We start from the raw sequence: 25,673 nt of genomic DNA, 5'->3' as shown, positions 1-25,673 counted from the left end.
TACATAGACCACCCAAATAAGACCGTCTCTGGACTTATTGGCTCCATTGTTTACATAATGTCTGAGCTCCCTACGCAGGGCACACGCGAAGTGTACAGAACGTGTCTCTATACATCCCAGGTATGCATAACTATTGATTAGCAAAGCAAATCTCCGTATGGGGTGGAGCTTTTCCAAACCCAGTTTCCGACCCCGATACACCGTGTTTCTTTCGGCGAGCACTTATTCGCTGCTCGGTGTCGCTCGCGCGGCTCTTTGCCTATTCACGGTCACGCACGAATTCGTGAGCTCGAAGCATCCGGCGCCGCATCGGGTTACGCGTAACCCGTAGACACACATATACGGACGCGTGACGCGAGTGCACGAGACGGCGGCGTGCCACGGATACGGCGAGCGGTCGACGCGGCCCGGTCGCAGCCGGCCGAGCACGCACGGCGCGGCCGTCTCCTCGCGTGGTGCGCACGCGGTGAGGGATGTCACCGGGGGGTGGGGGAGGCCAGGCGGCCCGGAACGGACAGGCGCCGCTGACCGAGCGCGTCCCAAGACGCCGACAAGGAACGGCAGCTGCAGCGAGCGACTCTGCCCGGCCACGCCGGCGAGCTTATATAAAGGACGAGGGCTTTACCTCGGTGGGAAGGTTTTCACGGTCGCCGTTGCTGGAGAAGACGCCGACCTCTCTTGACTGGTGCGAGAGCAGGACTTGGTTGGTTACTGGAGGAGCGGTGGCTGGACTCGGTCTCCCGAAGGCGGTTACCGTTGTGGTTTGTGGCGTTCGGTGGCTGCTCGAGATTAGGAGACCCGAGGAAGGCGGCGGACGACGCAAGTGGTATGTGCAGCTGTGCAAGAAAAAAACGTCATGTGCAGACTTTGTCAAAATGTACGCGGTCGTTCGACCGCGTGCGTCTGTTTCCGTGGCCCGTCTGACACTCCAGACTTCTGGGCGATGAGTGCGATAGTTATTTTTGTTTCCCACGGTGGCCGGATCTTTCGCAATACTCCAAGAACTCCTTTAACAGCCTGTAGTCAGCGTGGCGGTCGCAGGCAATGTAGCCAGTATGCTTTTCATAGAGTTTGTATGCAAGGATGGTCATTTGTTTTAAGGGCGGCCATGTGTGAAAACTTGCTGGTGCGGCAATTTGAAGTTATGAGCGGGAGGTGGCAGGTAGCTCAGTGGCGCAACGAATACGGAGCAGAATCTCGCGCAAACCGACAAAGCGCATGCGCGCTTTCGATTGTGTATAGTGACAGCAGCATCCTTGGCGATAGAACAGAGATGTGTAGTTACCGTTGTGCTTAACCTAAACGAGCCTTGAGCGCGTGTTTGCTTTTTCTGCTGAGAGTGCTGGATATTGATGCGAAAGCGTCGAACGGCCCATTGAGCCAAAAAGAAAGCCGGCGTCTGTCGCCTGTAGCAGCGAAACGGCAGGTAAATTCCCATTGGCTGCGACGGCTCGTCACCAGTGCGCCTCGACGGGGCAGAGCGGGCGAAAAGGAACACCTGCTGCAGCGATAGCGCGCCAGGTGTTACGTGAGGGAAGAGGACATCGTCGCGACGCCACGTCACCCTCGCTCTCACTCTCGGAAGCATGTGTTATTCGTGCGTTCCTTGTCCGCGCGGGTTCACGGCCTGTGTTCCAACTGCGCCTTGGCAAGGCCAAATCAAAACGCGTCGAGCTTCGCAACGCGCTCGCTCGCCCACGCGGAGAACTCGAAGCACCGCTCAGCGGCGTCCAAGCGGACGTTAGTGCTTTCGCATTCACGACTCATAAGAAGTGCTTAGGTGTCCGCGGATTCTTGTTCTGGTTAGGATGCCTCGATTGGGGATGCTGGATTCGTGCATCTTCTTTCCTAAGCATTGACGTTTGCTGATTAGAGCCCGCATTTGAAGTTAAGCAGCTGTAGATGTGTCTACATAGCTTGGGTTAAGTCTGGCGATGGCTGTATAGAGCCGAGGTCCGTACGTAGACTGGTGGTGTGTGCTTCTCGCTGACAAATTCGAAGACCTAGATAACCAATCTTGTGCATGCGTAGATTGTAAATATTGTCGTAAACGAAGCAGCTAGGCAAATCTTAGTGTGTTTTGACTGAGGGCCATCTCTTTGGCTGTTCATGGCCGTAAATGAAAGCATTTCCTGTGATTCCGACGGGGATCATAGTGCAAAATATTTGTACGCCTTGCCTTTCTGGTTTCAATGTCCATTGCGATGCAGTGAACTACATTCTCTTAAAGCACGGAGCCGTTGGCATCAGGATGGTTTCATTTCTTGGTTGTTTCTTGGTAGTCAGCGATCTCATTTGCAGCACTGCTGTAATGTTGCTCGCAAAACCTACAGCATTAAAGTAAAGGGGGCGAAGTCTATGCCAACTATTTCGATTCGATCATGATGCACCAAAATCGTTTTTGTGCCTTTCTCGATTTTATGAAGGTGATTCTACCGCACCTTGCATTGTTCTTTACCTGGATACCGGTTAGTGCGCCAAGATAACCGATACAGAAATTTCGTCTCATTGGTAGCACCCAATAGTTCTCTAGTACTGAAAACCAAAGTCGGGGCAATGATGATTGTGGACATGTCTTATCAGAACTGAGCATTTAATCTCCGTCTAATGCAGCTTTCCCGGCGCCAGTAGGGGGATATTTAATTTCTCTAAATGTTCTCCAACAATGGTTCGCATCAAAGCGCCTTTAGAGTACACTCAAATGCTCCTGTTAGCTCATTTGAAAGCGCCATAACTGTGATCCTGGTACTGAGGTACGGATCATGTCGCATCGCTCCTCCTGCTGTGTGGAATCAGCTTTCAGAAAATAAAAAAAACCCAGTTAAGGTAATCTTCTAAGTCGTGGAGGTATTTCGGAATTCAGGGTTTCAGTCCAGAATAAATACCGCGTGGAACTTGTACTATGATAAAGTTAATAAAATAGGCGGCCACATTTCGAGGGGGGAGAAATGCGAAAACACCCGTGTACTTAGATTTAGGTGCACGTTAAGGAACCCCTGGGGGTCCAAATTCCCGAAGGCCCCACTAAGATCAGATCGTCGTAATTTTGGTTGTTAAACTTGGATCAAAACCCGCGCCGCATTTAGTGATCAGTTTCGTAGTGACACGACATGGCACTCCAGAGTAATTGCATATACGGGGTGTTATACTTCAACGAATCCTTGTATCGCTGTATTTCGCGAGTATGGTACGTCTCCCTAGAAACGATGAGCAAACGACCTTGAAAGGCTTGACCTCACCTCAATCTCTAATTAGATTTAACGACACCACTTAACCTCAACTTCACCCAATGAGTTTGAGGTCTGTTTAGGAGACCCTAACTTTACTTTGAGCAGCCGCCATCGACCTCACCTCGACCTCATTATACTAAGGTTGAGGTCGGGTATTCAATGTCAGCCATGCTACCCGTGCATTAACCTATGTAAACATGTTCAGATGCTTCTTACACAGGTGGTCCCTCATTTATAACGGAGCATATGAAATGCCCTATATTACTCGATAAATATTAATTTTGTTAATTAGGACGTCCCAACAGCGAGACATGTGATGTTCAGGCGCTCTACGGATTAGGTAAGCTATTGGTCTCGCACGCCACCAATGGTTGCGGTGCGAACGGTGTTCCAGTGACGTTATAGCTGGGAGGAAATCGCCTTTAGATCGATTCGATTCAGCCTGCACTTCGTGGACTATAGCTCCCTCCATTTCAGCGCCAGTTCTTGCTCGTGCGCGACCGGCTCGGTACCTCCTGCACGAACGCTGCATGCACTGACGAGCGCAGGAGACGCTGTGAACCCGTCCTGCGCGAAGCCTGCACTGAGTGAAACGGACGGCGACGTGCGGAACCTCGTAAACTAGTTCAAAAGGCGTAGGCTAATCGAATGGCCCTCTTTTATCGTCTTGTGCGCTCCGGCTGGAATAGCTGGTTGTTACACTTGGATCAAAATCCGCGCCGCATTTAGTGATAGACATAGGCTGCATTGTGTTCCTCCCGCTCTAGCATGGCACTCGTCCACTACTGCCTACATTTTTTTTTTCAAGTGTTATTTTCGTAAATATGAGCATTTCGAGAGAAACAAACGTTCTTTCTTTGTGTGTGTATGTGGATGTGAGCTTTCCTCTAAATCCCAGCCGTCGTGGTCCATCACAATATCTTTTCACTCAGTTGCAAAACATCACACCAAGTAAATAAATTAGGGTCAACTCAGCTGTGCAACCGAAGCACGATCTTAGGAAGCTTTAGCTCGAGACTAACTCCAATTTTTCCGACTAAAAGGCATCTAAGAACCAGAAATGCTTTTATCAGACCGCCAGTGTACCGGTTTGAGTGAAATTGGTTCCAGTTAAGCGAGAGAGTTAAAATGTAGGGACTATGGGTAGAGAAATTTTGATTCGAAGCCTGTATGTTATTCAGCGACTACTCCTAAAGAGTTCGACGTTTCAAAAATATTAGAGCCCAAGGTCTATAAATCCGTAACTGTGCCCCAAAACAGATATTGCAGTTATATAAAGTGAATCCGTCAGAGCATCTAAAGTGGACAAATTTGATATGCAATCTTTACAGCTTATGTGAAATCGTTCCAATAATTACGAGGCTTTTTCATAAGTCTTGCGTACAAAGCAGTGATGTATTTAAGAGCGTGTGGTTTGCAATAACTGAACTTTATCCGCGTTAGACGTATTATTGAGTGCAGTTTACAAAATTATGATATCGTCTTTTATTGGGGAGCTATAAATTTGGAAACCTGATAGTTGAGTTTTCTGAAATTATTTCTGAACAAATTTCACAAAATATTTTCCTTCGTAATGGCTCGTTACCAACGACGAGAGCGGCCCTTCGTCGCAAGAAAATCGTGCCACCAGTGTCAGCGACGACAACACCCAAGGGAGCGTCACATCGACACTTACTCGTAGTCACTTGCCATCGCCCCTTGCAGGAGCAATGATACACGTCACACACGTTGGTGCCACGGACTGAACTGAGCATCTGCCGCCGCGGACGAGCGTAGCCCTTTCCACCTCACGCCACCCTGGCCAACACCTCCTAGAGGGTGTTGTCCTCTAGAGGGTGTTGTTCTCTAGAGGGTGTTGCCCTGGCCCCCCCTCGGAAGCGCAGAAGAGATTGCCCACGAGACGGTGGATGCCATTGCAATCGGCAACTCAGCGCATGCGCAGGCCGTTTCTCTACCGCTCCTCCTCCACCTTCCGCCCCATGCGGTCCCTGTAGCCTCCTCCTCCACCTGTCTCCTCGCGCGCTCTTCTTTCGTCTACGGCTGCGCTCTCCGTTCGCTTTCATCTATCGTAAACGCCATCGCCGAGGCTTTTAGAGCGGAGCGCTTAGGTGCCCGTTTCTGCAGTGAGCGTCGGCGTTGTCCCTCGTTGCCGAGTGAACGAACTCAGTGAAGGATGAAAGCGAACGCAGAGCGCAGCGGGAAATGAACGACTGCGATATCGAAGAAAGCGCGAGGAGGTCAGCGGAGGAGGTGTGTGCAGACGAACCATTATGCGGACAGCGGGGGAGGATGGTATGGCGAAGGCGCGAGAAGAAAAGCGAAGCTCCGAGCAAGACGTGCTTTGCGGTGGCGATGACTATTAGATGGCGCCAGAGTAGCGCGTTTCGTCTGCATGGAAACAAAACGCTACATGAGCGAAGGTCAGTCGGCGGCGGCTCCTGTGAATCGCGCCCACGCGGCACCCGCGGGCCGCCTCTCGCGATCTCCCAATTAGCGACGCAGTCACTCCACACATCGCTCCGTTTGCAAAATACCGCGCGAGACAGATTGTCCGGGCCAGCCACTATATCGCGAAATGCGCTCAAACTTCGCATTAGGGAGTGTCGTAATCGTCGATGAATTTTTTTTGTAAGCGTGAGACCTGTTTTCTGCAGTCACTAGATATTAACTTTTTTTTATTTTGAATACAACATACAGCATCACAATCGGAGTAGTAAAGCGAAAACTTTATATTTTGTCTATAATTACTCTCATTATATCCTACATTATTGAAGCTATCATTTACTCATATTTTCAACGCCAAGCGCTTACTCTCGAGCAGTATAGTTGTACCTTGCGTTATTATATTTCGCAATCGTCAAGCATGCGTTGCCCTATCTTCCTGAATCAAGAAGGGGGCCGACAGTGAAGCAGTAAACTGTGGTGTACAAGTTTGATAAGCAGGGATAAAGTGCCCCAGAAGGGCTGCGCAACTTTTCCATAGGTGTACCTATCTTAGGTCCACCAATCAAAACGTTTGCCAGCCTTCTGAGGCACTTTGTTTCTGTTTATGTAAACGCATATGCCTTCAAATAATCTCAATCATCACCTTTCAGTGCAAGGATGCAGAGTTAATTTTCGTAAGCATGATGGAACTATTTCTTCAGAATGTGCATTCACAAAGCATGCTAGCAGGTGCATTACAACCCTTTGTCAATGCAAGAAAAAGAATAGTATATGATCGCGAAAGATACACACGAAAACATGTTAAGGCTGCCGTAATGCGTCCTCTTGCTTGCACTTGTCTCTTTACCGCTCCAGTTCAAGCTCAATATCTTATTTATTTTGGTTACCAAAAGAATATGACACATCTATGGAAGCGTATATTTAATAGAACATGAAAAGTATTTGGACAGAGTTATCGCCCGTTTTTGTTACACGGTAGCCTGTGTTTGCATCATTGGACAAACCTCACCCATGTGCCAAGGGCGTTACCCAAGACAGAAGAAACGGAATAACTATGCACCAAAAGTCGGTTGTTCATTGAATTTCTGGTTTCCAAGACGAACGCCGAACTGAGTAACGTGCAGGAGCTGAGCGGAGTTCTTCGTGACGTGTCGCTGTTATCTCGAGTGGCATAATGGAATTAATCAAGTCCGTTTTCCTAGACATATCAGCATGTACGGTGGCACACTACGTATTTTTGTCTAATTTTCTAACTTCGTAACGCACCTCTGGTACTGTTTCATCGTCCTCCCTTCTGCGGTGAGTTCCTGACATTTGATAACCGCGGAAAACCTGGCGACGAACGGTCAGCGGTACGCACTGGAATGTAAGTGCACGTGCAACGCTGTTGGTTTGGTCAGTTCTTTGGTACCGACACACTCTGATTGCAGCGACTTGAGAATGTATTCTCCTGAAACATCATTTTACAGCGAAGCTGTTAGACTCTACTTGGTCGGCATTTTTCGTGTGTGCGTCCGTCAGCAAAAATGTGGGCCTATCCCGATGGCTGTGCAGGGCCAGAAGCAGTGGCTTGTACCCCCGTAAGGCAGATGCTCAGTCAGCCTAGTGAAGCGAATAGTGCATACATTCTTTGGAATCACGTATACAGCGTAGAGAACAACATACGTTTAAGTAAAGAACAAGCACAGAACAGTCATCCGAACCACATAATCGATGATGAGGCGCACATGATTACAATGCGAAGCACATAGCGCTCCGTGCATACATTTCCCGTTGAAGATTACTGTTGCGCAAGCGGCCCCGGTGACGGCTGCTTGCGACGTGGGGAGTGACGTCCCTAGCCTTTCGTATATAAAAAACCAGCCTAACAACTGATTTCATTGTTGTTGCAACAATGCAATTGGCGGCTGCATGCGGTCAAAATTACCATGAGACTCATTACTGTAAATTACATTTACTACCGTTACTCAAAAGCAATAAAGCATTGCACAACTCCGTCAGCAGTTGTAGTGATGGTTTTCAACAGCTTCGCTGGACATTCAGTTTCGCACAGCCGGGAGGGCGAGTCAAGTTTTTTATAAGGAAAATCGATAACCTCATTATCGTGCCTGAAATGGTATCAGGTAAGCGTGGAACCTAGCACTGAACCGTTCAATATTCCAACATCTTTTAAGTTTTGTTAGCACGTTCAGCGTGCAGAATGCCTGAACATTTAGCACTGCATCACATTTTACTGCTAATGCCACATTATTCCTACCTTTCTACTAGAACACAGCATTAAAGGATCACAGAAAGTACTAGTTCCTTATAGACGGCATCAAACCCCTTCAGAAACGTCCTCAATGAGCTGGCAGACCACAAAAAACGCCTGTCGAGCACACAGCGCGAAAGACAGCGCGTCGTACGTTGGACACAAGCATTTAGCTTATTACAGCACAAAGACAGTGCATCGCTTAATGTTGCTGTTCTTCGCCAAAATAAAAACAGGGCTCACGAGCCCTTGCGAGTGCCCCGCAACAATCACGAAACACGCCGTGCAAGCACGTGCGCAAACTGATGGCTAGCATTGAACTCGAAGAGTAATCCATGTTTCCGACGGTCTGCCAGGCAGCGACTTCGGCCACTCGATATCACGGCCAATAATGCAATAGCATCTACCGCATCTCGTAGTGAAATCTTGAAGACTCACAAGGTTTTGAAAACTTGAGCCTTGGAGGTCGACCAGCCACATGGACCAATTTTTGCCCAGTGAATGCACACATATAGCATGCTAGTTAAGTCCTCCTGGTCACGGCACACGTGAGAGGACGCCATGCTAACCTCACTCACAGAATTTATACCCCTCGGCAAGCTCACCTCTATCTCAACCTCACAAAGCGAGCTGCGATTGAGATGAGGTTGAGGTCGACCTCATGAGGTTAGAGACTCATGAGGTTGCCCACCTGTGCTCCCTAGTGCGAATTGCTGGAGAAACACGAGTTCGAAGAGCAGTTTTGTCGTACACGCTCATTTGGCTATCCTCAGCGAGTTTCGCCGAAGTTAGTTCACTGAGGTTCGAAGGGCGACAATGGACGTCGCCGTCCTCGTCAGCGTAAAGGAATGGACGGAGCCCTATTAGAAGGATTGTGTTACCTTGTGGGGCAGATACATCGCCGAATATTCCTTTAGAAGAAAGAATAGAACGCACCTTTGCTCTAACGTTCATGATTACCTAGACCTTGTTTATGTCAGTGCCCAATTTTTCTTCACATGAAATGCAACTCGCCTCCCGAGTGGAGCCGCAGCCTTACGGCTCATACGCACGCTGAAATACAGTTGACGTCAAACATTTACAGCACGCTGGGTCTGAAAAAGAAAGAACTGAATATTTTCTCAGCCCAGGAACGCATCCTCGAATTAGCACTTATAGTACCTATGCTAGTCCCTTGACTAACAGGGTGGCGCACTGTTTTACTGAATGCAAATGAAGACTGGACTGAAACTGGACTTTCTCGGGGAACTTGCATCCCGCAATGTTAAGAGAACATGTGCGCGCACACAGGCCACGAATCGAAAAGTGTACACGTGTCGTGTTTGCATCCTGCCTGACCCTTTCGTCACACAGCCTGGTGCGCTTCTTTTGCGTCGTCTCGTGTGCAGGACGGGAGGCAGCCATGCGTCGCAGGGGCGGTCGGTCTCGGTCGGCAAGGTCCGTCGCAGCTCCGGTGGCCGTAGCGTGCGTCGCCCTGTTAGTGCTCGCCTCGTCGCCGTTGTCGCGTGCGGAAGCCATGACGGCGGAAGACGGCGGCTCCGCCACCACCACACCATCCTACGGCAACCGCACCCTGCTGGGCGGCGGCCCGGTGAGGCAGCAACCGGCCAACAGAGGGGCGCTCATGGCGACCGCCCTACCGGCTACTCTGGGGCTGGGCGGCATCCTGTACGGACTGACCGTGCTGCCGGCGCTGCTTGCGCTCTTCGGGAGCGGGGGAGCCTTCCCTCTCACGGGATTCCTGGGCAGCCTTTTCAGGGAAAAGAGGTAAGCGGTTGAGGAGAGAAAGTAATAGTTTTTAAAGCGAATCTTCCATTGCCTCTTCCTTCGACTTTCCCATTGCTGCTGCTGCTACTGTCTGGTACACCGCGTTGGGGTGTTGTTCAGAGAATGTGTACATATGACAGGAGTACGACAGAGAGGAAATTCGGCGAGAGAAACTTGTTTGGATCTTTGAACCGCGTCGAATGTGTGTGTGTGGCAAATTTATTAAATATCCTGCAATTGATGGTCTGCGTCTAGGCCACGCCGGGGGCAGCAGAGAGACCCTGTTTCTCATTAGCTTCACGGGATTACTGGATGGCCCAAAGTTGGTCCTAAAGATCTGAGTTAGTCAGTGCGGCTCTCCACCGCGCCTCTAGTTCATCCGGGGGGACTGCAATTCTTTTCTGAACTATTTTACAATCCCAAAGTATATGATCTAGGGTGGCTCTTCTATCATCACATAATTTACATTTGGCATCAGGGTATCAGGGAGTTCCCTGGGCGTCGTCACATTAGCCTCTTGACAGCTGTAATTATCCGTGACTCCTCGCAAAAGCATTGCAGAAATTGCAGAAACTTCTATACTAACGTGCAAGTACACAAGGAAGCTACATAGAATGGTAGAGAGGAGGAGGGAGATGAGGCAGAGAATGGGTACAACCGACGCAGTCGCCAAAAGAGTGAATACCAGCCTTGCCATTCTTGCAGTTCCCTACAAGGGAAAACTGAAATGTATGTGCTCAACGTTCTCAGTAAAACTTCTTTCTGGGCCAGTTGGTGCATACTTGAATTGACAAGTATAACAGCACGAACACATACAACCACAAAGAAACAAGGACGAGACACAAGCGCTTGTGTCTGTAGTCTGTGTACTAAGCAGGTAAACAGCAGTAGTGCACGTAAGGTAACCTTTAACATCAACTCACCACTCGCATGTTGGACTAAACGTTGAAGAAATTAAACGTTCGCCGTCGATATCACCGCTAATTACCGTCAATCAAAGCAAAGAGTACAGAAAGCTTCGCTTACATCGATTCTCACAGTGTGTGGGACCCACATAAATTTCTAGTCGTTGCTTTCTTTGTCTGGACAAAATGATTACAAACGCAAGAGTGACAGAGAATACTGTTCGCTGGAGCCATGTAGCTCAAGGGAAGGTTGCACACGATGTTAGCGAAAAGCTTGCAAGCCCACGTTCCACAATTGTTGCGACTAGAATTTCTTTTTTTCTGGGACTACAGTAGTCCCAGGTGGACATACTTGCTTAACGCAACATGTATGGTTGCCATAAGTTTGTTATCCATAGAAGCGTCAGTGCTTTTCTTGTATTCAATACCAACTTCCTCTCAAATGTTGCAACAGAACGTAACGTACGTAAGAGATGGCATGCAGTGGAATCAGTATCATCATCATCATCATCATCATCATCATCATCATCATCATCATCATCATCATCATCATCATCATCATCATCAGCCTGGTTACGCCCACTGCAGGGCAAAGGCCTCTCCCATACTTCTCCAACTACCCCAGTCATGTACTAATTGTGGCCATGTCGTCCCTGCAGACTTCTTAATCTCATCCGTCCACCTAACTTTCTGCCACCCCCTGCTACGCTTCCCTTCCCTTGGAATCCAGTCCGTAACCCTTAATGACTATCGGTTATCTTCCCTCCTCATTACATGTCCTACCCATGCCCATTTCTTTTTCTTCATTTCAACTAAGATGTCATTAACTCGCGTTTGTTCCCTCACCCAATCTGCTCTTTTCTTATCCCTTAACGTTACACCCATCATTCTTCTTTCCATAGCTCGTTGCGTCGTCCTCAGTTTAAGCAGAACCCTTTTCGTAAGCCTCCAGGTTTCTGCCCCGTAGGTGAGTACTGGTAAGACACAGCTATTATACACTTTTCTCTTGAGGGACAATGGCAACCTGCTGTTCATAATCGGATCGAGAATGCCTGCCAAACGCACCCCAGCCCATTCTTATCCTTCTGATTATTTCCGTCTCATGATCCGGATCCGCCGTCACTACTTGCCCTAAGTAGATGTATTCCCTTACCACTTCCAGTGCCTCGCTACCTATTGTAAATTGCTGTTCTCATTCGAGACTGTTAAACATTATTTTATTTTTCTGCAGATTAATTTTTAGACCCACTCTTCTGCTTTGCCTCTCCAGGTCAGTGAGCATGCATTGCAATTGGTCCCCTGAGTTACTAAGCAAGGCAATATCATCAGCGAATCGCAAGTTACTAAGGTATTCTCCATTAACTTTTACCCCCAATTCTTCCCAATCCAGGTCTCTGAATACGTCCTGTAAACACGCTGTGAATAGCATTGGAGAGATCGTATCTCCCTGCCTGACGCCTTTCTTTATTGGGATTTTGTTGCTTTCTTTATGGAGGACTACGGTGGCTGTGGAGCCGCTATAGATATCTTTCAGTATTTTTACATACGGCTCGTCTACACCCTGATTCCGTAATGCCTCCATGACTGCTGAGGTTTCGACAAAATCAAAGGCTTTCTCGTAATCAATGAAAGCTATATATAAAGGTTGGTTATATTCCGCACATTTCTCTTTCACCTGATTGCTAGTGTGAATATGGTTTATTGTTGAGTAGCCTTTACGGAATCCTGCCTGGTCCAAATCCTGCCTGGTCAAAGAAAGATTTGAATCAGAGCCATATAGTGTCGTCTCATGATGGAACCAAGGCTGCCAACTAACATCACTACCATGTGGTGACGCAGTTGATCACGCATATTGCCAACATCACAGTCAAACCCGGTTTTAACGGACAGGCTTGTGCGCTAAGAATATAGTTCATCAGTAAATTATGCTATGAGTTCCTACATGCAGAAACTCAATCTCTAGTGGAGAGAAAGAGCAAGCACTGAATCATTTTTACAGCGAAGCTGTATACCTCTACCATCCAAGGAAATTTTCGTGTCGTCGTTGGCGTGGTAAGCAAAAAACTCCCCATACGTGGGCCGATGCTGGAGATCGAGCAATGCCGGGCTGACCCGCGGTGGAGGTGAAGCAGGCGTTAAGCACGCGTACAATACGCGTACAATACGTGGACCGATCCTGAAGATAGTGCAATACCGGCCCGACTCGGGGCGGAGGTGAAGCAGGCGTTAAGCACTCCCGATACGTTGGCCAATCTCAAAGATAGTGCAGTGCTGGGCCGACCCGCGGTGGAGGTGCAGTTCACCATTAAGGTACCCACATACACAACTTTACTGGTCATCCTTCTTCCCAGATTGGAAAGGCACTGAGATTTGTTTTTGTATTTTTTTCCAGAAAAAAAAAAAAAAAACACAACACGTAGCCGGTTGCTGCCAATTTTCTCTGGTGCTTTGATCTATTTCTGTCTCACTAAGAATGGCTACTCGATGGAATCTGTTTTTCGAAGCGCTTCTGATGCGCTTCTATAGCGTGCTGCCGAGCGTTCTCACACGAATGCCCGAAAAAAATGAAAGTCCGACAGAAACAAAGAAAGAGTGACACAAGTTCCTCGAACTCTGCATTCGGGGTATATGCAAGCAGTTTCATGGCATTGGCAGCTGACGCCTCAAATTCAATACATCCCGTGTCGAGTTTGTTTTGAGCGAGTAATTTTACACGATTAACGGTCAATAAGTTTCGCGTGCTCGATATAGAAAATAACATCATTTTTACCTCGGCTTAATACATTCACATTTGACTATGTTCAATTTCTGTTTTTGTCGTTTCGACCCGCTGCGCTAGCTCAGTGGCTGTGGCGTGGCGCTGGTTAGGTGGAGGTCATTGTTTCGATTCCGGCCGCGTATCGATGGGGTTGAAATATAAAAAAAAAGTATGGAGGCCCAATGCACATCTTTAAATGTACGTGAAGCGAAGCTCTTGTGAAGCTGTTCATCAAATGCGATAAATTTGCCATTACATTCGTGCGCCTTTGACGTAAAAAGGTTTGCCACGCGCTTGTGCTCTCACGCACCCGTGCTGCCATTGGGACACACGCAGTTAGCTGGCGTGGGCACGATAGAAGTACGCGTACAATCGCGGGGCCTGATGGTTCGAGCATAACCGAGCGTAACCGAGCCAACCAGCATAGCAAAAAATGAAAGAGCGAACGCGGAGTGGGAGATGAAAGACGCGAGCCGCGAACAGCGGAGACCAATGAAAGCGGTTCCTTCAGTGACGTGCGCGCTGGAAACTGCGTGTCATGCGGACATGGCCGACCGCTCGTTTCGTACTATCGTCTGCTCGCGTCAGCTCTCGCTCGCGCTTGTTTGGCATCGCTCGCGCTTGTTTCAATTGCCATGGTTTGTGATTTTTCGTAATCTGATTGTATGCGCGACTCGGATTGTTTAGTACTTTCTGGAAGCCACGCGGGCACCAGCGATTACACTTGAACCTTCGACGACTCATGCATAAAAGCCGACGCGCTTGACCCGCAGATCAGATTTCTGATGATTGTCGACTTCGCTCGCCGCTATCGTTGTGCTTGAGTGTTACTTGTTTTTCTGGGCACAAGTCCACCCAATAATGAGTTAAATTTGTAACTCACAGTTTCGACAGTGTGTCATTCTTCACTGTCACTACCACGTGACAATATAATCATAATACAAAATGACTGTCAGCCAGTTCTTTCTAAACAATGAAAGACGCAACCGGTGGAAGTGCTTCATTTGCCACAGTTGCTAACTGAGCTGCCACAACAGAGGCTGGCCGCCGCCGCCGAGAGCACTCTGTCCTTCAGAATCAAATTCTTTGCCACACTATATCGCTAAATTAAAACACCAAGACAGCTGCGCTCAAAATTCCCATTTGTGAATATCGTGATCGTCGGTGCATTTTTTCAGTGCTAGTTATTCGGCGAGACAGCAGCAGCACCCAGCAGCCGTGGTCGGCAAAATCCGGGATGAGTTCGTAAAGAAAGCTTCGCCTTAACACTCTCTTGCACCTAGATTGCACGTTAAAGGGCCTGACGTGGTCATAATTAGTGTGGACGTCTCCACTATAAGGCGTGCCTCGTAATCAGATCGTGGTGTTCCAGATAAAATCTATTTATTTAAATCATTTCATCGTTTCCTGCACTCGCACTCGTGTGCACTTACTACTACTGCTGCTTTTTACACTTCCCTCGTGCGTGTGTACGGTTCTCTGGGTACTGTTTTCTGAGCGCCTTTTAAAAGTTGCGTTTCTAACCTGCGTCCCGTCTAAATGTGCATCGAAACATTCGTGTTTGCTGACGCGCATTTAAGTCATTGCCTTATTTGGTTGGAATAATGCACTAGAATTATCGTTGCGTATCCCCGTCAGGATTTAGCTCCCGTGTTCGGCTAATTAGATTTTGGTATTCACGCTCGGCAACAGAACGCCACAGACGCCGATCCGTCACCGTCTCTGCCTTCCTCCTAGGTATATGTTAAGTACTTTAAAATATTCTATAGATTTATTAACTGAGTTTTTATAGCTTTCAATAAACGCTCTCTATGAAAGCTACGAAGTTTCACTACAAAGTTAGTGAGTGTATGGCAAGCCGATTACATACAGCGGATGCCAAGGTAGATTTAAGGCGCATGGCAATTGTTGAACGATGTTTGGCTTAGACGAAAGTTATATTGTAAAAGATAAGGACATGCGTGCTGGTGTTAAATTGCAGGTAATGCTATAGTGGTGAGAGTGGTGCAAGCTTCAAACAGTTATACAGCCCTTAATTGAACACTATTTCATACTGAGGATACTAGAGGGAAACATAGCGCCACTATTTGTCAGCCACATATTGATAATCAAGGGTAGCCAGACTGATTTTTCTACAGTTTGGTAGGAATTCATTGAAAAAATAGATTGAAGCTTCTCTTATAGTTCTTTGTAGCTTAGTCGCATTGCGCGCCAGCCTCACAAAGTTATTTTGTCAAAGCAGTTTAAATGCTTATTTCATATAAAGGAGAGCGTGAAGGACATAAAGGTTGCATTTGTGTCGTACATTTTCTTTTTATTTTTTTTTGTTTTTCGTTGGGCAATTACAATGTTTCAGCCCCATAAGGTGAACAGTTTAAACGATCAACTAGGGCCTTATGCTCTATATTAAGGATCAATAACCACGTAGTCTTTCTGAAACATAGTCGCTTCGAATAAATAAACGCTCTCAGTAAACAACAAAAAAGGCTTTTTAGTGATATTCGGATTCTTCGAATACGGCCACTCGTTCCGAACCTCCGTCAAATGACGATGGTGTTTGAGAGAGTAACGAAAGTTAAGCAGTGCTGCTGCTGCCTCGCGACAGCTCCGCTGCGCCTTGCATCGGCGTACTGGAGTGGGCGCTGGATAAGAGGGGGGGGGGGAGGGGGGGGGCTAAGGGTGCTGCAGCCCAGGGCCTCACCTCGGACAGTAGGAGAAGGGGGCCCATTTATTCTAACCTGCTTAGTATATGGAACCATGGGCAACGGAACTTCTAGCGACATGTATGAAGCGAGAAAACCAGTACGAGCAGCGGGGCACCCCGCCTATTGTAACAGCATGCGTTTAGCCTGATCATTTGGGGAGAGCTTGTCGAGCTGCACAAACAGGAATCCCCCGCCACCCCGGCGGGGCCCTCTTTCTTACGAAGCGAAGTGCGTTTGCTTGGAAGAGTTTTCGTGGTTTCCTGTCAGTCCGTCTGTCCAGTGCTGTCTGGAGAGGAGGGGCAAGGGGAAATACTTAAAACATGTAATGTGGCATGCGGGCCTAAATCCCCCTTGCCCCTCGTCACCACCACGCCACCCTCCACCTCTCAAATAATTCCGCCGCTGTCCTCATAGAAAGGATGTACTGCAGTACCGAGCAGTGCCTTCCATTCGACTTTTCTTTACCGTGATGGCAATTTGGGCGGGGGAGGATGAGTCGGATAGCAGATGATGATGAGTCTGATGGCAGAGTCTAGGCAGGAAAGGAAAGAAGACGTTACACGTGCTTTTGTCCACTTGCCGTGGGGCATGGAATGTTCACTGTTCGGGCTTGGGTTGTGGAAAAGTGAAGGGGGAAGTTGGAGAGCTGTACACAAAGGCCTTTCTCCAGGGCTCATTCTTGCCTAGTGGCTGCGCACCCTCGAGCGCGCTCGACGGAAAAAGTAGGTCAGACTGGCCGCCGAACTTTCCAGAAAGGCGTAGAAAAAGATGACTCAGAGGCGACGGAGGGCGCGTAACTTCGCCCGCGCTAGGAGTCGCCCTCTCCCCTTCGTTCTCACGCTCGGCGTCGACGGGGCGAAAGAAAAATCGAGAACCTCCCAGAACAGACGATTGCTCCTAGCCAATAGGAAGATCAGACCGGAACGGGAGAAGGAGTGAGTTTGTATGGAGAAGGAGGGAATGTGTACAAGGAACTCTATGCGTATGTGAACGCCTGCTTTGGCGCTAGTGACAGACGCGGCGCGCGTCTATAAAAGGAAGTTAATCGCTGGCTGCGATTCAGCCCAGAGCCGCCGGTTAAGCTTGCATAAGCCCGCCCGCTGAGGAGCTCCCGGGGAACGCACCACTCTCGGCCAGCCATGGACCATCCAGGCAGCGTGCGCCAGCCATCGGGACGGCCACCGTTGGACACCTGCGGTCGCGTCGGTCTGACGAAGTGCCCGGTGAACAATTAGCATCCATTCATGCGAAAATGCTTGGTCGGAAGCATCAAAGTGGTGCGTCTAAACGAAAGGAGAAGTTAGAAGGAGAAGTGCGTGAAAAGAAGCTACCAAAGATGACAGAGTGCCTACTGAATGCAGCTTCCGCGGAGCAGTATGATCGCTCTACCCAGAGTCCGTGTCAAACTCCCAATAGTACCGACTGTGCTTCTGTGGAGCACTTGCCAACTCCATCACCACGGTGTCCTGGCAAGAAGCAAGGTTTGACTCATCTTGGTTGTCTGGGTCCTGTGAAAGCGGTGCCAACCTCGGTCGTCCATATTTCTGAGCAAACGACGCTAACGGAGCCCTGTCCTGTTCCTGAGTCAGCAACGTCTATGCTACTCGGCTGGGTCCCTGTCACAGACATCCAGGTGTCCGGTCTGACACGCCTGATTTCTACTACTGCTAATCAACAGATGCCAAACCTCCCCGATGAGCCTCCTTCTACTGACGAGCGCCAGGAAACAACACTCCAAGAACCGACTCACTCGTTTCCTGTTAGTTTGGCTTCGAAAAATCATGTTCCCAATCACAAAGTGTGCCACGAGAGGACGAATGAGACGGCTTCTCGTTGCGGCAACAGAGAAGGACAGACACCCCCGCAGCAAGAGGTACGTTGCGAAATTCTCCGAAGTGACCCTGCTAAGTGGCCGGACATTATTACTGACAGCTTTCGGAGTGTATGCCTTGAGAAAGGGCCATTGTATTTTCAAAATCGGGCAGAAAATTTTCAGTCTTCTGAAAGGTAATACAAAACTCAGAAGCGCTATATGTCACCTCATCTTTTCGTACGAAAGGCTGTAAATGGGGAGGCGTACGAGCGACACTGTTTAATGTACTCGGAGGCCAAAGGTTTCGTTTACTGTTTCATGTGCAAACTATTCTCGATTTCAAGCAACCCCAGTGTTTTCACCGCGCACGGCTTTTCTGATTGGGAAAGAGCAGAAGAAAAGGTTAGCGCACATGAAAATAGCGTCGGGCACCGGAACTACGTGGCAGCATGGCTCGCCCGCTCTAACAAGAGCAGTACAATTGACGAGGAGCTGGTTAAGCATCTTGTCACTCAGACCGCTTACTGGACAGAGGTGTTGAAGCGCGTAGTCATTGTAGTTAAGCTTCTAGCTGAGCGCAACCTAGCGTTTAGGGGCAGTGAGGAGATTTTTGGTTCACTTAGAAATGGCAATTATATGGGAGTTCTTGAGGCCATTGCCAAGTTTGATCCCTTTTAAGAGGAGCACATCAAACGCTACGGGAACAAAGGAAAAGGTCACTCATCGTATCTGTCAAAAACCATTTGTGATGAATTTATCGAGTATATGGCAAAGGCTGTCAAGGAACGTCTTGTTGACGAAGTGAAACGCGCAAAACATTTCTCTTTCATTGGTGATTCGACTCCAGACCTTACTCACGTTTATCAGCTGTCAATTGTTTTACACTATTTAAATGGGAAAGTGTACGAACGCTTTCTTGAATTTGTTCCAATTGAATCGCATACCGGCTTGTATCTTTTCGATACCGTGATGTCCCTCTTGACGACCAATGACATTTCAATTGATGATTGTAGGGGCCAAGCTTATGATAATGCTAGTAATATGTCAGGAAAATATAAAGGACCGCAAGCACAAATCAAACACCTGAACGAATTGACAGTCTACGCCTCGTGTGCTGGTCATTCACCGAACTTAGTTGGCGCGTGTAGCGTTGACAGTTGCCTTGAGGCAGTCAAATTTTTCACTGTAATTCAGACACTGTATGTGTTCTTTGCTGCCTCTCCTAAGCGATGGAGATATCTTTTGGACAGCATGGGCGGAACTGGCCAGCAGCTTGTTTTGAAAAGTCTCTCTGAGACCAGGTGGTCAAGACACGCTGAATCATGTAAGGCCATTCTGAAAAATTTCAATGCAGTCTTGTGTTGTCTTGAAGCTATGTCAAAAGAAATAGGAAGAAAACAGTGACACTAGGAACGAAGCGCACCCTCTCTTCAAGAAAATGACAAAACTAGAGGCTACATTCGTGGCGATTTTCTGGAGTGAAATCTTGCAGTGCTTCGACAAAACGAGCGTAGCACTTCATAAACCAGGCCTAGACATTTCAACTGCTGTAGACCTGCTGAGCTCTCTAGAAGGCTTTGTTAATTCTTTGCGACCTCTCTTTGATACCTTCGAAGAGAAAGCACTCACGCTAAGTACCAATAAATGTTATCAGGATGAGGGCAAACGCATCGTTTTGAGTAAGCACCCGGGCGCAAGAAGCGATAGTGCGCTACAAGGTAGAAAAAAGTTTATCGTAGAGCCCTACAATGTCGTACTTGCCAGTCTAGGCTCTGCTTTCCGAGTGCGAAAGGCTGCCTACACTTAACTCTCCGAAATGTTCGGATTCTTAAAATTGCTGACAGAAGGTGGGAGCGAGGCCTCTCTGGCACAGCAGGCTGAGAAGTCGGTGAAAACCTACAAAAATGATTTGGAGCCTGCATTTTCCGCTGAAATCGTTCAGTTTGCGAACTTTCTGCACAACTCTGTGTGCCAGGACACGAGTCCCCTGGGAATAATGAAGTTGCTGCACGAAAGAAAGCTTATTGATGTGTTTCCGAACATTTCTATTGCTTTGCGAATCTACTTAAGCATACCCGTGGCAAACTGTGAGACCGAACGATCGTTTTCCAAGTTGTCGATGATAAAAAATCGCCTTCGTTCGAGCCTCCTTGACGACAAGGTGAACTCACTTGCTATCATTTCCATTGAAAGTGACCTCCTCCGCGATCTATCCTTCGAACAGACTATATGTGATTTCGCCAAAGCGAAGGAGCGAAAGATGCGATCTTAAAAGAGGACTGTTTGCGCTATACATGAATAGTTCCAATAGGTTCGTTGTGTCGCCTCCCAGTCTCCACGTTGCCAATGAAACGCTGAGCAGTGTATTCAAGATATATAAACCTTCGTTGTTCGTCTCTTGTTCGTGATTATTGGGATATTTAGCGTGCTTATAAAGAACTGTATTTTTGTTGTTTTTGATAGTGCCACGTTTATTTGGTGTCGTCCTTGCTTGTCTTACCTTTAACGAAAATATTTTAAAATAATGTTTGGTAATTACAGTTGGTAATGTTCATCTGTATGCTAGTGCATTCTTATGGTGTTTGTATTGCCTTAATTATTGTACATATCTATTGCATATTTATAGAGTAACGTGTATAACGATTACTGCAGTCTGATGCTTGAATTTTAATAAAGAATGTTTTGGATACAACCATGCTTCTCCTCACGGGATTAAACTTAGTGGTGCAAACAAAGCCTAGGTTCAGAAGGATCGACATCTGAGCTGTGTTGTCTTTTCTACGTTCTTGTTCGTCTTAAGTGCACTAAACTTTTCCTTAAAGCCTAGCTTTTGCTGAAAACAGAATGCAGATTAATCACAAAGTGAACATATGTGTTGATGTTTAGAACAGCACGCATTTCAAGCAAGTTTTGTTGTTTTCCTTATTATAATAACAATAATAATAATAATCCTGTTGGTCACACTTCGTTCTTTTGAATTTAGTGGAATTAAAATGAAACATGGCATAGTTCCAGTAGCGTAGCAGGCGACACGGGGGGGGGGGGGGGGGTCAGTATAGGGAAAGGGGCCTGCATGCGCATTAGCCCAGGGCCCCCATTTTTCTTAATCCGGCCCTGACTGGAGTGCAGCGGCCGTGCCGACTGCGCGTCGTTCTCACTGTGCTCACACGCTGACGTGTTCTCGCCGGATGGGCCCCGGAGCATGCGCAGGTCCAGCTCGGCCGACGGTGCCAGCGCCAAGAAGGACTCCGGCAGCCTGCTGGCCGTCCTCCAGGAGGCGCTGCAGCGCTGGGACGGCGCGTCCGAGCCCTGCCGCAGCATGTTCGTCTGTCAGGTGGCCAAGGAGGCCCTCAGCGCGGGATACCTGCCAGACATGAGGCCCTTCGACGGCCTCTTCCAGCTCTTCTTAGGGTGAGGACTCCCTAATCGTGGCAGCGAGAGGGCACAGGTGGCGCCGCCTTCTCGAATCCTCCGCACCGCGTTCCGGTTACGTCACGTGTTTTGGGCCACGTCTGCTTGAAGCTGCAGTTACTTGTTTACCCTAAAGGCACGAATACACAACGTTAAATAACGGATAAGAAATCAGCCTAGACAGTTCGGCGGAGTTTTTACGCATTAAAAAGGCCCAAAGTATGCGAAAATATTGCGATATCTGTGACGTCCTCATGACGTTGACGGTTTGGTGGGTTGAGCGGGAAAATCATAGAGAAGAAGTTAGGCATTCATGTTCTCAGCTGATTGTTGTTATTACGCTGTAGAAATGAAAATTGACATTTAGAAGTGTAATCAGCCAGTCTAGGCTGCCCTAATGCTTCTCTTTTATTGTCCGCTTGAAATTTGATTCGCCGGGAATCCTTCGGTTGAGGTTGTGCCATGGATAATATGCCATTGCTAAAAAAAAAAAAGAGTTCACGCTTATGGTCACTATATGAATCGAAGTCCTGTTACATACGTACTAGCAAATGAATTATCTTGCACAAGCTCTGTTATGTGATAGCTTTTAATTTGATTATTTTATTTTAAAGCTTGTTCAAATAACTTCAGTTGGACTGTTGTGATGCTGTATATTGTGCGGATGCATTTGCGGGTATTGTTATAGAATCAAGCTTATTTTCTGTTCGCATGGGTATATACAACATGATATGTCTTCAGATATTTCTTTCAATTGAACTGTTTGCAATGTTCTGTATATTGCGACGATACAATAACGTGACTTGTTTCCATGCACGCGAGTGATGTGTTCGGATTTATTGTGACACTGATGCGATATTTCGTCTGCTTCTGAACCATTTGTAAACTTTAGGATAATCCCACGGTGATTTCTTCTTTTCATTTGCTTAACTTTTGTCGTGCTTTTATGCATATGTACGGGCGCCGTTTTAAATGTTTTTTAAGGCATACATCTAAAATATTGTCGGAGTAGTATGTCGCTATCCGGCCGAGATACCTCACAAGTGCTCGAGTTGACTGACGCTATTATTTAGGACATTGTAGAGTTCCGTGATGTTGCCGAATTATTTTATTGAAATCGTGCAGAGAGAACGTGACAACCACCGAAACCGATTTGACAAGGCGCTAGATCCACACGCTTCCTCGTCAAAGCCAATGTAGACAAGCAGAAGTATTGCAAGGAATTCTTCACCTTTGATATCGTTCATGTTCGCTTACGTCGCCGGGGGCAGGCGGAGCTGGATCACGCAAGGGAACCTACGCTTGCACTTGAAGGATTCCCGCTTATCGGGTTAAGGGTGACGAGGAACGCGACCCAAGGGAAGCCTCAAGGAAACATGTATCTTAACCTAACGTAACTAAGAGGAACCTGAACAGAAAGCGCGTTAATTGGCAGATTCATTGTGGATGTACGAAGACGAAGGTGCCGCTACAAATGAGTTCCTAAACTACATATGAAGGAAACTTTCGAAAGTAGCGGCACATTAAGCAATGATACAGGGGATGTCTGCCGAACATTATCATGGCAGAACCGCGCCTGTTTATGCAAGTGGCTTGAGGAGCTTTTGGGGTCTTTTATGGGACTGACTGGTTTGTTTTGATTCATTGTTGCCAGTGAAACGAATACTCGGAGCAGCTGGCATGTGGGGTAGCCAACAAAGGTTCAATTAATCAATCATGAGCTTTATTTATGCTAGTGCAGAGATGATGCGACTTGAACTCGGGAGTGAAAAGTTAAGGAATAGATGGCGCAATAGGGAGGGGATGCCTTTCAGAACGTGGCGGGGTGTAGGCAACTAAAAAAATCTCTAACAAGAGGTCCAAGCAAAAGGGTAATTTCTGTTTGCAAGTTCAAGCAATATTGTTTGCGAACCCAATATAATTCGCTGTTTTCAACATGACCAACGATTGAGTTGTGGGCTGTAGCGTCCAGGAGGCTGCATAGTAAACTATGAGGGACGCCGTAGTGGAGTACTCCGGATTAGTCTTGTCAAACCTGGGGTTGTTTAGCGCGCACCGAAATAACGGTACCCACACGAGAGTTCTCGAACTCCGGCCCAATCAAAATGCGGCCGCCGGTGGCCGGGATTCGAACGTACGACCTCACGTGCTCGAAAGCAGAACGACTTAACGACTGAGCCACAGCCGCTGTTACGCCCTAAATCCAATTTTCTATCTAACTCGGCAATAGAGCACAACGATTCGTACTGATTATAATTTACGTCAGTCTTCGTTATCGTTCTTTTGTCGTCACAATAATAATTTTATTTGGTGCGTCCGGTACGAACCTCGGCCAAGCGACCCCGCTATCCGTGTACACTACATACAGCCGATGACAGACGAACGTCCTCCTTGCAGGGACTACGGAAAGTCAGCGTCCACCAGCAAAGACGCGAAGGCTATGTTTCCGCACCAGGCGTTCTTTCACGCCATGCGAGACGGCTTCCGAGGTTGCAAGGCCAAGTACGACTGCGACGCCCCGCTCCAGCCGCCGCGTTATCCGCGCACCAGGAAGCCATGACGCCCCGCGGCTGGGACCCGCCATCATCACTATCGCCTCCATCCGTGGTAGAAGACGGAGAGTGTGTGCTCGCTATTCATTCACAAAAGCGCCGTTCCTGTTTTTATTTATCTCGCCTTCCTGCTTGGACCGTATGAAGGAGATCATCGATTTCATCATGTAACGTGGACTTGAATGCCCTGTATATGCGGGTTGCGTAAAGCAATAAACAAAACAAAGCAAAACAAAAAGCAGAAGAAAAGAAAAAGGAGAACTGTGGAGTAATTGATACCAGCAAAATGTAATTGTCTTTCAAAGTACCGTAAAAATACAGTATCTCTTCTTGGAGTCGCTCTCGGAATTGCGGAATTATGTAACTCGGTGAACAAGAACGCGTCACTGCGAATTTGCAAGACGTGTCCGCTTGAAATGAATTTCTAGAAGGACACCAGTTTCGAGATATTTTTTCCCAATGTGTGGGACGAAATACACGGGCGTTCCAGCTACTTTTGTCCCCCATTGCAGAAAAGAGCGTTTTGTTGAAAAATCAGGTGAAACAACAGTGCATTTTTAAGGCCAGATTGAGGACGAACATCTCCAAACTGGTGTCATTCTGGAAATTCATGCCAGGTGGACACACCTTGCAAGCTCGCCTGCTACAATTCGTAAGTTGAAATATGTGCCGTAAAGAAATTAATTGAAAAATGGTAATTCGTAATTTTTTGTAATTACTTACGTACTTGTTTTGATTTATTTTGCAACTAATGTCCGCCTCTTTGACTTACCCATCTCAAGAACTAGAATTTTGTTATCTGGAACAGGGGATTCTTAACAATTCCGTAAAACTTAAAAATGATCACCCCTTATAGGGTCTCCCTGCTAACGTTAGCCAAGCTATATAACGAAAAAAGAACATTAAAAAAAGCAGGGTGCAAGATACGATCCTAAGACCTACGATGGTCGGTTGTCAGAGTTCTGACGACCGAAGACAGTAGGTGTTAGGATTGTATATTGCACCGTGTTTCATAGATCTCTTTTTTTTCCTCGAACGGCTTGGATAACATTAGATGGAACACATGGTATATGTCCTGAGGCTGTCGAAGTTCGTCGTTTAATTTCCACTTATCCCAGTTATGTTGGTGAAAACGACCTTCAGGAGTGTCAACAGTTGGGAGAGTTGATGACCAATCATTTGAGCAGCGGTTGTCCTGTGCCGCGTTTGTGCCTTTTGTGTCGGTGTTTTTGTTTTGTGCTTCGTGCCTTAAGGAGAAAACGACACGGTCAAATGTGCAGAGCCATTAGAACACTATTACAAGACTGTCTCGCATTTTTTTTTCTATCGCCATGTGTCGCTCCTGACGTTATCTGTCCATTTAACTTTTAGGCTGTTTCAGCATAAGAGTTACACTCGTGCGCATTCCCTGGCAGAAGGAAAGGAAGAACAAAATCGGGGCCACTTTCTTGGGTGGCCTATACCAAAAGCTGGAACGGCGTAGGTCACATATACGCTTTTAAAATATTTAATAGATACCGGCTTTCTCTCAACAGTTATGCATTATACAAATCATTTAGTTGCTCTTCCTGGTTACCTCGATAAACTGCGCGAGCCACGCACGGTGTTTGTATTTTGCAGAAGTAGGAACCATGCGCTAAGTGATGATGGATAAATGTTCAATCTGTGTCGATCCATTGCAGCCTTTGTAGATAGTTGCGTATTCAAGCGTTCCAAAGTGTCATACTGGCGTTGTTCAATGTGTTTCCCAGACTCCTAAAACTTCAACGAACTTCAACTTACGAACTTCAAGTTCCGTGTAAATAGGGACAACGTTTAGCGTAACTCGTTGAGAAA

At 47.4% G+C, this 25,673-nt stretch overlaps 1 protein-coding gene across 2 annotated transcripts; it reads left to right on the top strand.

Annotated features, from left to right (window-relative positions):
* Nucleotides 1–415: 415 nt before the first annotated feature.
* Nucleotides 416–24,172, top strand: LOC126540622 (uncharacterized). Of its 2 annotated transcripts, none has more exons than XM_055076376.2 (4): nt 416–826; nt 9,315–9,693; nt 21,085–21,285; nt 23,683–24,172. In XM_055076376.2, the coding sequence occupies exons 2-4, from the start codon at nt 9,329–9,331 to the stop codon at nt 23,843–23,845; spliced, it is 729 nt and encodes a 242-aa protein (XP_054932351.1). In that variant the 5' UTR covers nt 416–826; nt 9,315–9,328; the 3' UTR covers nt 23,846–24,172. The 2 variants fall into 2 exon arrangements, with proteins under 2 accessions (XP_054932351.1, XP_050043421.1); XM_050187464.3 differs by having other exon boundaries at nt 418–826; nt 21,076–21,285.
* Nucleotides 24,173–25,673: the final 1,501 nt, after the last annotated feature.

The sequence above is a fragment of the Dermacentor andersoni genome, chromosome 2 (genome assembly GCF_023375885.2).
Source record: "Dermacentor andersoni chromosome 2, qqDerAnde1_hic_scaffold, whole genome shotgun sequence".
NCBI lineage: Eukaryota > Metazoa > Arthropoda > Arachnida > Ixodida > Ixodidae > Dermacentor > Dermacentor andersoni.
This window is presented reverse-complemented; position numbering and strand designations above follow the sequence as displayed.